The sequence below is a fragment of the Drosophila montana genome, unplaced genomic scaffold (assembly GCF_035044405.1).
Source record: "Drosophila montana isolate Dmon_TW-CO22-7 unplaced genomic scaffold, ASM3504440v1 contig_3733_1, whole genome shotgun sequence".
NCBI lineage: Eukaryota > Metazoa > Arthropoda > Insecta > Diptera > Drosophilidae > Drosophila > Drosophila montana.
The window spans coordinates 8,740,279-8,753,054 of record NW_026998620.1 but is presented as its reverse complement, the minus strand read 5'-3'; the positions used below and the strand labels follow the sequence as shown (position 1 = coordinate 8,753,054).

The following is a 12,776-nucleotide window of genomic DNA, read 5'->3' as shown; positions in this document are numbered from 1 at the left end:
AATTTAAAATAATTTATTATAAATACAAAGCTTACTCATACAGGTGCGCCGCCTTTAAGAAACTGACTGAGTATTAAAGGTTTAATAATCGTCATTTTGTTATTAATTAAATTTAAGCTTACACTTGTTTTTAATTGTTGGTAAGCAGTGCTTAACACATGCCGCTATAGCACTTAGTACTTCTAGATAGCCAGCTTTTTGGACATCTTAATTCTGGGAAAAACTAAACCTGATTCGTAATAGCCTATTAAGATAAAGCCTTGCATCAGCGACATATAAATACGTACCGGCGTCATTTCCACCACAGAAGTCTGTTGCGGCGTTGCCAAAAAGCAAGAACCTGCGGTATAAAAATTTTCGCCAAAACTAACTTTGCCCTAGATTAAGTAAGACTTAATTCAACTTAGAATTACACAAACAATTACCTCGACTGTGTGATCAAATGAAACAACTTTCAAGCAATCATCGCTTTCCCACCGCACTCTGATAATGGCAAGACGGACCTGGCTATAACAGACTAGAGTACCCAAGAGCTTAAAGATCATTGAGATAATATGTACCCGGTGTTCCCATTGCTTCCGGTAAGATTAAACTAAATAATGTTCTTTAGACGTGGATATCTAAGAAGATGGAATGGGATAATCTAACAACTAAAATGAAGGAATGAACTGAAGCTCTAGCTTTTTATTAGCTAACGACAAGTAAGAGCAGTGGCAACAGTAAAAAGAATCCAAATCGCGGCACTGCAAATACTTCTCAGCTGTTTATCTTTATCTTCAAAGTAAGCGAATCTATTTAATCTACAGCGGCTAATTATTTTAACGTAACTTAAGTAGTTAGAATAAATTGTAAGCATACAAGAGCCAACGAGCAAAACTTTATGACACTTTACGGGCCTGGAGCTATAAAAGCGTCAGGTTTTGGCCAGCAGAGCCACAGTTTCATCTTAAGCATCAGTTTTAGTTAAGCTTAGAATATGGCAGTCAGTTTTGTTGTACTATACAACTGTCTTGTGCGTGGCCTGATAGTGCAACCCTCAGGACCTATGTACTTGCCACAGGCCGATGAGACACTAACTCAAGGTCCGGAAATAGTTGAACTAGAGGATCCCACATCTGGTACATCGGTTCAATTGTTTTCGTGCTTGTATGGAGTTGGCCAAATTCCTGGAATATCAAAACCAACAACCGAATTCAATGCAGACCGTCGCATTTCTTTTGCCTCTTTGGATGATTTCAGCCAAAATGGCCTGGAAATCAATAACCAAATAGCCACCAACTACCATGACAACTATGGAGTTCAAAACTCCCCAGCTGATTCGGAACTACTTACAGTATATCCAGTTACCACACCGACCACCGCACCAATTCAACGCCTACCCGCCTTACACGCAGCCAAACGCAACTGTCACATTATCAAATGCCCCAAATTTTCCCATACAACATATGGCAGCGATGGTGACAGGTGCTATGAGTTCGTCAATCCGTGCTTCCTGGCCGTCGCCAGCTGCAAACGCCACAATAATCGACTGCCACGTAAGCATCTATTTTAACACTTAAGCCTTATATGGCTGCTGAATGCTGTTATGGTATTTTATTTGCAGGACTCAAGGAAGTGAGCAAGAAAAAGTGTGGTACTCTCAAATCTAATCCCAATTCTAAGTAGCTCTCTCTGGGCTAAGAAGCTAAGTGAAAAAAATATTGATTATATACATATTTAGAAGCATAAATAATTTTAATATTTAACAAGTAAATTAATAGAGTTAATATAAATATTATATTTATTGAAGTTAATTATTGCCACATATAAACGAAAAATTATATAAAACATTTCCAACTTGTGCTCTGACCTATCAAACAACTCAAATAGCCAAAGATATTAAAAAGGATTAAAGTTAAAGTCTATAATCTATAAGTTGTTATAATAGTATTAATTATAGTTTCAAGCTCATTATCATTATAAAGTTTATCATATGCCATTGCAACTTACAGCGAATTGAACACAGCTTACAGATAAAGCCAAAAATACTTTAATAATTTAAATATGCCACTCACGAGTCGCAATTGACATATTATTAAATTTGGCCTTGCCTCAGTGCAAAAATCGCCGGCCATACGAAACATTCTCTTCGGTCTCGCCGGAATACGCACAACTTTCAACCAACGAACTGCCTTACTGCTGGGAACTACAAAAACAAGGCCAGCTCGAGCGATAACAACATGGGAGAAAGTGTTGCCTGTACACGAAAACTTTTGCCTGGTAAAATTGGTCGGCAAGAGGAAGGAAGGGGCAGTGGTGCTTGTGGGTGTCTGGCATGCGAAGTTGAGCGCTGCAACCACAGCAGCAGGCAGCGCAGGGCGCAGGGCCTGGCCCAGACGGGCGGCCAACAAAATGCTCTTGCAAAACCGCATCATTATCATGAACGCAAGAAATAGAGCAGCGGTTAAGAAGACGAAGAAGAAGAAACCGAGGGTGGAAACGGCACGGAACAGGAAGTGTTTGGCTGTGGCCAACCCAGGACAGCAATTTTGTGGGCTGCTCGCACCGCTTGTTATATCAATGCTGGCACAAATTTTAATAAGCGCTTTATTTTATTATATAACAACAACAATAAGAACAAGGACAATAACCACACACAGCACGGGAATCATACGGCAAAGTTCGCTGGCAAGCCGAACCGGACACTTGTTGATCCTGCCGTCGCTCCTGTTCGCGCTCTCACACTTTAGCCGTCTGCTCGTTAGCCAGCAAAAGTGTTAATTGTTTAAGGTAAAATTTGTGTAGCATAATTTTTGGGCGTGCACTTTCAACTTTTGCTTGTCGGTGCGAAAAGTTTTCAGCCCAAAAACTCGCCCCCCCCCCCAACACAGCCGCAGCCCGCTCGTTATAATTATACTATTAGATTTTTGGCAGATTTTTGGCGCGTTGAGCTGGCAAATTGTGTGCCGCATCAGCAAAACTGGCAAATTCAAGCGAAAACTTGCACCTCTTTTTTATTATACTCTTATTTAATCAAGTCGGTGAAGAGGGTATAACGTTTTTGTAAATATGTATGTAAGAGCTGAAATAGACTTCTCCGATAACATAAAGTGTATTTATTCTTGATTAACATCATTAACCGAGTCTGTTTGTATGGTATCTGTCTGTCTAAATGTCTGTCTGTCTATCTGTCTACCTGCCCGTCTGATGTCTGATCCGTATGTATGATCGCGTTGATCAAAAAGACTTTGAGAACTAGATATTAAAATAGTGAACGAAGGTCCTTAGATTGAATTTCTTTAAAATTATCAAAAACTCGCCACGTTTCCACGATACCGATAAAAATCGATATCGGTATCTTGTTTTGACCATATCTCGGCTAGTGACAAAACATAGCCTCGGTCTTTGGTATTAACGGCTACGGATAATATTATTTTTGCCCTAAGTACTTATAATAATTGGACATTAAGCATCAAAGTTATTCAAGTTAGAGGGGGAAAAAGAAGCACAGCAGCACAAGAAAATCAGGCTGTGGCGGACATTTAAGCTAAGAAAATTTTGTTATATGTTCAAAAGTTCAAAATGAGCCCATAACCAATTGGCGGACACTTTTGAGCGGTAAAAAAGTGCCCGAAGATCGGTGTCCACCCAAAGAAGTTTTCACCAAATAAAGATTGTAACGGCAGCTTGGCGCTTTGCACAGAGTATCCCCGATTCGGTTTCAAATTTGGCCAACATTATTTTGCCGAGCATTGCGTTTGACACATTTTGGGCACGGGCACTAGTTCAAGTGGTTCTATGATTCTCGTGGTCTCCTGGGCGAGGCACTGGCATTTTAGTCGCATGCTTGGCACACGCTTCATTAGCTTTTATTGCGAGAGCACTTTAATTATTGTGGCCGGGCAGCACATTTACCTGGCCCACATGGCAGTCGACAAATTGTGTGGCTCATAAATCATTCATGCGAACTCTTAAAGCAACAACAAAAATAGCAGCCACAACGCGGAGCTTAATTAAATTGCATTAAGTCGGCTTTAGGGTTTTGGGGCAGCGGCAATTGTTTGTTAATAAAAATGCCATAATTTATGCAGACGCTGATTTTAATTCATTGCTGTGGCTTTAACATTTTTGAAGCCCACTTTCCATTACACACATGGCTAGCAGATAGACGCGAGGCGAGACGAGATGATGGCGCTGTAGGTACTGGGAGGCAGGCGCTGTCTGTCATGGTGTGGCAATTATTGACAACGACTTGTTGGCGCCACGCAATTTCCGTTGATGCGTGGCAATGCAATTATGAAAATTATGCGCCTGTATCCTGTGTGACGTTCAGCCACGACCTGCCCGTCCTCTTTTGCCTGCGCAAATCAGTCAGGCGCACAGATAATGTCAGACGTAGGGGCTTAGCACACACAAAAAAAATGCATAGCTTGATAATGGAGAAAACCATGCCAGTCTTCAGATGTCAACGGCTGATGATGTGGCTTTTGTGCGTCAAGTTGTAGTTGACTTGAGCCTGCAAGTAGAGGGAGACAGAGAGAGAGCTGTGTGTGTGTGTGTGTGTGTTGCTCCAGCATTACTTTTCAAGAGAGCTTCAATTTCAATGGCGTTTAAGTGTATCGTCGTCGTCTGTCGGCTTCGTCTGTCGTGTGTCGTCTGCGGTTGTTGCAGTTGACACATAAGTGGCCTTTAATGATATCAAACTTCATGCGTTGCTTTCATTGCTATTACAGTAAGCTACTCTCCTTCCTGCTCTCTTTCTCTCTCTCTGTCTGTCTGCTTAGTTTGCATGTCAAACTTTTCCATACAACTGTCATTTCGGTACTTTCATTTGCAGTCTTCATCAACAGATAAAAAGCCCGTAGGAGTTGACGAGGCCAAAGGGATTGAAATATATGTAGGCAGCCTTGCAACATAATATTCAGCTAAATAGGTTCAAGTAGTACTTGCGGTTGATCAAGTGCCTGTGATATAAGTTGGGGTAGCAAAATTATGGTTAATTCAAGTCAAGAGTCAAAGTTTGTTGGTGCAAAGCAATGCCGCATTGAATCATATTTTGTTTTAAACATATTCCTCCATAGCTAATACATTACATTATCCAATCACAAAATCTTTGCCCAGCTGTTTGCCTAAAATTCTACGCATTTCAGCGGCCACAATCTGAAAGTTTCAGTAAATTATTGTGTTAAAACTTTCCATGAATAATCATAACGCAAGTAGTGAAAAAGTATGCTACCATTAAATACCCTGTTAAGAAGAAATTTTAACAACAGCTCGTTATAGAATTATAGTAATCTAAATACTACAGACTCATAATTTATTGGCATTAATGTGCCTTGTATTTTCTGTACCCATATTTGGGCCAAGAAGAGCTATTTTTTTCACTTAAAGACTAAGAATTATTGTTATTCACATTGTCGAAGACGTTATGCGGCTTGTGGCCAGTGGAAAACATCTGGCGGCGGCTCGGGCGGCGACCCTTGTGAATTTGGAAAGTGCTTAGCCATGACAAAACCTTTTTTCCACTTAAAGGCCACTCGGCTAGGACCACCGCCGAGGGATGCTGAAAGTGGGGCTGGCGGAAGGACGTAGCAGTTCGCACCCAAGCCGCATTATTTCCAAACGCCTGGGCAGCAGCTACTTTCAATGGCAGTTTTATGCGTCCAACTCGACTGTTCTTTGCGCGCCTTTTCAATAATGAAAAAATGTACGAGCTTTGAATTTTCAAATGATACAGACGTGGGTGACGTGCGGCAGTGCGGGGATGCTTAGGCGAGTCGGCAGACAACTACAGTCGCAAAGGAAATAAGGCAAAGCAAAGTTTGGAAAGTGGACGTCGAAGTGGAAAAGGCAAATTAAATTATTTCTCATGGAAATGCGGCAACGTCGGCGACAAGCAACGACATCGGCCAAATTGAAAAGCGTTGACGGAAATAAAACTAAAATGTGCTGCGCGTGGAAAATTACAATTAAATTGACTTTACCGACGATGCGATAAAAGTAAATTAGCATAACTTAAAGACTTGGCAATCCAATTGTCGTAAATGTATATGTATATATAATATATACAGCTGTATATTCCATCTTTAATCCACTCTTACCTGCCTGGTTATCCTTATGCCCAGCTCAACTGTCTTTTGTTATTAATGCCACTTGGCAGCTTTGCTCGTCCACTTCAGCTCAAGTGGTCGCTGCACCTGCACCGAGCTACTGCAGATCCCCCCATCCAATGGCCTCTTACCCTTGCCTGATATCATGCGCTACTTGTCGCTGCAGTGCGTCTTACATTTTTGTGAGCATAATAAAGTGCAGCAGTCAACCAGGCTGGCAGACAAGCAGCCCTCGTCGAGGGTTTCGGGCCAGCAACAAAGCGTAAAATGTGAATAGACTCCATGACTGTAGCTGGACTATGAAAAAAGTTCAAGTCGGGGGCGTGTCGGGCATGCAAAAAACAAAAAACCAAAAACAAAAGCACCAAGCGTGTCCTGACTGGATAATTGAAAGCAACTTTGCGACTTTGCCCGCATGAAATTGGCTACATTCTTTTTTTCTGTTTGTTATTTGTTACTTTTGTTCTTGTTGCTACTCCTGCTGCTGTTGTTGTTGTTACCATTGTCTTTGGTGCAAGTAGTTGCTCCACCCGGAAATTGAAATGTCAAGTGTGCTGCCATGTATGAGAAAACGGAGCAAGAAAATTCAGGTATGGGTCAACATTCGTGCCGAACTGACGCCGGTATTAATGCGCTTAATTGTCAAAAAGAAAAAAAAAAATTATTATTCGTGAGAGAAAACCTTTAACCGATTCACCTTATGCCAATAAAGTGCCCATAGTGCCATCAGGCAATGATCCAGCCTACTCGTCGCTCTTCCTGACGTCTCTCGGTTAACTGCTGTTTGCTTAATGGAAAATACGTGCTTCTACATAATTGGATTTTTTGATTTCGCTCGCATTCCGGCAGTTAAAAACCACGGAGTGTCAATGGATGATGTAAAATGTTTTCCAATGGCTCCACAAATTGCTTTCAATGTCAGTTACCAAAAAGTCACCTGGATAGATAAAATAATAAAACAAAACATTTCTGATAATTAAAATCGGTTTTTGCAGTTAAGACTATTAGCGTTAATTTATTTATTTACTAAATAAATACCAATGAAGTAATTTAAAAAAATAAATAGAAAGACAGAGAGCCCAAAAAGCTGAAACTAGCAATTGCTTGACTTACATTCGTTTACTTGTGTCAAAGACAAAAATAAATAGAACATATATAAGACATATAATCTGCAGCAAGATATACACGCTTATTTAAAATTCTTCTTCTTCTTCTTAATCGAAAAAGAAGAAACACTAAAACAAAGGATACAATTTCAAGTATATAAAATATATTTGATGCTGCGATGCGCTCTTTCTTTTCGCACTTATTTCTATTAAATGTCGACAGGACGCATGTTGGTTGAGTTTATTGCAATTTACTGACTCGGCACGTGACAAACGAGCCGCACGTTTCTCTCATTGTACGCGACAAAGACACTGACACACACAGATCACACATACGCAGCGTTGGCCCCTAAAACAGTCGGACATTTATCGTGGCGTTATTTATAGCACACCAGTAGCTCGATGTAGCAACTTTTCCCCCTCAGCTTAATAACAATACATTCATTTCGTCAACCAGCTTTGAATTTCATGAAACTGAAGTTGCTCACATGTAAGCAGCTCAGAATTAATCAGGCCATAGACAGAACAGTACAAATAAATCATCTTGTATATTATAATATGACTCAAGATGTTGGTATTGTCTTACATTTATTACAGATTGACAGTATGTTTATACTATGAACCTATATGCATTGGGTTTGTTTGACAACATCTCGATTTGTTTTGTGTTGCCTGCAACAGTCCAGAATATTATTTCACACGCATGAACAGAACCACAAATCCATATATAAATGTATATATATATATATGATATATGATATATATATACTGATATATATATATACTCAAATCACAGCATATGCATTGTTAGGCATCCTTATTATAAGGTAAATATGGCAGCATGTTTGCTTTTCTGACTCTGTTTTCATTGGTTTCTGCATGTTTGGCATTAAGCAGCGTCTGGAGCATGGACATTGTTGCTGCTTCGTCCTGGCTGTCCATCTACAGCTTCCACATGTAACATGTAACTATACAAATATTGTATTATAGATTGCAGCTAGTAAATGTAAACATCTTTCATACTATTAATGCCTTCAAACCAAAAACTTTTGCAAGCCTTGCGAAATCAATGCTAAGTGTGCATGCAATCGTCATGAAGGGTATAAAGGATATATGTATTAAAAAGCCACCAGCACAAAAATCAGGCTAGTTAGCTACTATAAAAATTGTATAGATTTTTAACTTTACTCTTAGAAAATTTCAATATTTCTATTAAGCAGAAAACCATCGCATGTATTCATATATTCCGCATGGCAAATGTTTTTTTTTGCGTTTCTATCAGGAGTATAGTTTAAAGCAGACAGTAAAGTTTCTATATATGAGTGTGCATATGTGTTCCGGATATCTTTTAAACTTAGAGCGCATTCCTTAACAAATTAAATATAATTCTACCAAGTTCTTTTTTCAGTTATTTCCTTGCTTCTAGTATCTTCCTTTAATGTTCGTTATTTCGCTGAGGATTGATTCAACGGGAAACTTTATTTTGATATTTAGTACATGGCTTTTATTTTCTTTTTTCGACAAGAAAAACTTATATAGGAGATATAACTTTTATAAGAAAATTAATTATATGTTCTCACTTGATCATCGATATTTTTTCGAGAATTGTATCAATAAAGAAAGGACATTTTTTTTATATTTATCTTCTTTAATTTTCATTTTGAATTAATTATATTTGGAGTTGGAAGTTAGAAGCTTAAACTAAAAAATAATAATTTAAAAACATTTCCCAATTAGCTTAGTTAAAATTAATGCGTAGTAACGTTTCGAATTTGATCATTAATTCTAACTTCTTATTAATTATGATAATAAGGCAATTAGCTCGAAATAAAAGAAAAATTTCATGAGTATTTTCAATTGCATTCTTTACGGTAGCCGCATTAAAGGTCGTGACTTTCAAAAATGGTCTCAGAAATCACCCTATTTGTACTTATGTTTGTTTAAGCTAATTGTGAATTCAGTCAAATAAGTGAAATGCTAGGCAAAACACGTTGTCCTGGCTGGCCAGGTTTGTTGGCACTATGCCTGTTAAATGGAGTATTCTTGCCCACATTTGTGTTAGCCAGAAATCAGGAATATTACGATTTTGGATTTGTTCACAATTTAACGAAACATTTGCATGTGCGCCACAAGCTTGAATGCTTTATCACTTTTGCCGCAAATCGCAAGCCGATGAACCCAATATTACCAGATCAGTTTTTTGCCCGCTCACTGGACCGTATACTGGTAGAGGATCTGAACATACCGCATGTCACCTGGGGTCTGCAAAGCAACGTTACTCTAAGAGGCATATTGACTGTCCAGAGTCTGGTCTTTGCTACCATCTACAACTTGTCGCCAGAGCAAGAGCCCATGCTGGAAGTGGTCGACAAAACGTTGGATGGTCGTCATGATCTACGCGTTCTCTTCATCCTCAAAACACGGGAAATGTCGACACCCTTAATAGAGCAGATATATGAATTATTTGTTTGGTGCTGGCAACGGAACTTTATCAATGTTGCCTTGACCTATCAGCGGATCACACTTATCAATGGCAGCTACGATGTGCATGATGAGCTCTTCAGCTATACGCCCTTCCCCAAACTGAGGCTACTTAATGTGACTGGCCTTGGCGCTACTTTTAACTGGGAAGCCCTTGATGTCAGCAATGTACAAGGCTATGAGTTTCGGGTGCCCGTCTTTCAGGATGTGGCTGACGCTTTTGTGGTGAGTGAGCCAAGAGAAATATATTTAAACAGTCTGTCACGGTTTTTGTTCTTGCTTTTATATGGTTACCCCTCAGCTACCCGATGGACAGCTATATGGAGCTTTCGGTATGGTTCTTAGCAGCTACATAATCCATATCAATGGGCGATTGCGTGTGGAGGAAACACCTCATGTCAACAAGGATAACTACCACTATTACACTCTGATGTTGGCGACACGTGGCGTTATCGATATTGGTGTGCATACATATACGCAGATGACACTCAGATCGGAGCAGGTAGAGAACGGCTTAGTAACTTCTTATACGAAAACCTGCCTCATGGTGCCCTGGCAGAAGGAGCAGCCTGTTAACAGATTCGTACGCTTAACTGTTCGTTACAATGGAATATTATTTCTGACGCTGGTTCTGTCATTGACGCTTGGCTGGCACCTGTACGCCCGCGTTGCCAGTAAGGGCTTTTATTTAGCATTGGTCATTTTACAATTGCAGCCGGTGAACGAATGTGTCTTCAGGCGTTTTACTAACGTGTACAAAATCTTGCATGTGGCTTTTCTACTCGGTGCTTTCATACTTTGGAATATGAGGATGGGATTTCTATCGGCGGCGCTAAGCGTGAAGCTCATACCGCCTCAGATAAATAATCTTGAAGATTTCTTGCGATCGCCATTGCGTATCATGGTCACTGAAACTGAAGTCGCAATGTACTTCACACGCGAATTGCTGCCGGCAGCGTTGCAGCCGCGGCTGCTTGTGGTCAATTCGTCCACTTTGATGCACCACCGTGATAGCCTTAATACCAGCTATGCCTACTGCATCACTTCTAGACGTTGGAGGCATGTTGGGTTTCAGCAGGCTCGACTGCGTCGTCCGCTTTTTCGCCGTCTCCGTGCAAATCTCTGCACATCGACTTATTTTAGACATATTCCCATGCAACGGAACTCGCCATTTAGGGACGATTTTTTGCGGTTTTATATTGTCTGCCTTTACACTGGCTTCTACAGGAAATGGGAGAAATTGAGTACTATAAAGGCAGTGAAATTGGGTTTACTTAAGATCTATCAGGATGTGGGGCTGACATATGCAAGCTTAAATCTGAGAAGTTTTGAAGTACTTCTAAAGATTTATGTACTGTGTATTGGAGTCTGTCTCGTGTGCCTTCTATGTGAAATTATCTGGAATTATCGAGTGAATAAGAGAAATATGAACGATAATGATAATAATAAAAAATAATAATAAATGTTTATGCACACAAACACAAATAAATATACTCCTATATAGAGTAAATAATTATTTTACTTTTTTCCGAAATAATTCTTTGTCGCTGTTGTTAGCTTCTCATAAGTCTGGGTTTTAAACAACCAATAATTCTCGAAGAAACGTTGTGATGTGTCTTAATGATTCGTTGGAAAAAAGAATTTTAAGATTTAAATAATGAAAATAACTACCAAGTGTTTTTTTTTATGTTTTGAATTTCATTCATATCAATTATGAATGTTAACACTCTTCATGATGACTTTAAAAATCTTTCATCATGATGGAGAAAGGTAATTAATCGATGGCCTGTAATCGATAACATAATGAGCGATTCCGTTTCCGTCTCAGCATTTGGGTGAATAGAGGACTATAGTCCTAGCGAGATGGCATCTCATATGAAATTGAATACTTTTTTTCGACATCCGGAGTATTGTTGTGGTACAACCACACACAGACACAACCATTCATCTGTGTGGGCAAGAGGCATTTTCAACGTTTGCTAGATGACAAATAACTGTTTAGGTTGCTTCAGTGCACTGCAAAGTTTTATACACAGACACAAAAGCACACACACACACGCACACACAGGATTGTCGCGCAGGGTCCTAACAGGGCAACAATGTGTCTTCGTTTCCGTCATGGCTGCCATTTCCGGCTAACGAATTCTGGGGAGCTGCTCACGTGCCCATTTGTAAAAAGAAACAACCGAGTGTCCTTTAGCATGGAGGGATGACTAGAAGATGCCCTGCAGCTATAATTATCTAATATTAAGATACTATTTGTTATATTTAGTTATCATCTTTGTATTTGAGAAGGAGATAAACGAGACATATTAGATTGACTATAAGGGAAACTCTTCTGCACTATTGATCCTAATGAAGAATAGATACTATATTCCTATGAAGTTAAAAGTTCGTTACCGTCTGTCTCTGCTTGTTTGCGCATCTATGTGCTCCCTTTTGTTTAAACAATTTAATGGGTGTAGGGTATAAAAGGAAAATCCAGCAAATACCGCTATGAATGTGTAACTATCTGAATGTGTGTGAATGTGCTTCTGTGGGTGTGAGTGTGTGTTTCTGTGTGTGTGTCAGTAAATTGATTGAAATGGCTAGCAGCGAGTGCCTCCAGCATACACTGGGCCCAGCGGAAAAGCAACAATTTTGCTGGCGCTTCGTTTCATTTAGCCAGAATCTCTCTAGCTCATTTTCAGCCGCTTTTTGTATTTCTTTTTTTTCTTGGTATTACAGTTTATTGCTTGCTTCTTTGTGCTGATTGTCTGTTTGCTTTGTCGGCATTTTCTTACAATAAAAAAGAAAGCATACATATATTTTGTCCTGCTTTGACTTCCGTTTTGGCCTAAACCGCTGCCCAATTTTCATTATTGCCATGGCCTCTCGTTGCCGTTGTTGTTACTCAGTTTCCGTCTGGCCATTAAATGGCATCATTATCATCTCAACAGCTGCCGGACAAGGGCTAAACCATCAGCTCACCCGCTGGGAGGATTGAACTACGTTCCGTTCGGTATTCAGAATTACTTACATACGACCTACTATTTGACTGCTTAATTTGTTTGATATTTATGAGCTTTGATTGTTTTTCGTTGTTGTTGTTGTTGCTGTT

At 39.7% G+C, this 12,776-nt stretch overlaps 1 protein-coding gene across 1 annotated transcript; it reads left to right on the top strand.

Moving 5' to 3' along the window:
- Nucleotides 1–9,367: 9,367 nt before the first annotated feature.
- Nucleotides 9,368–11,992, top strand: LOC135437119 (uncharacterized). The gene is made up of 3 exons (XM_064694968.1): nucleotides 9,368–9,901; nucleotides 9,978–10,728; nucleotides 11,949–11,992. The coding sequence occupies exons 1-3, from the start codon at nucleotides 9,368–9,370 to the stop codon at nucleotides 11,990–11,992; spliced, it is 1,329 nt and encodes a 442-aa protein (XP_064551038.1).
- Nucleotides 11,993–12,776: the final 784 nt, after the last annotated feature.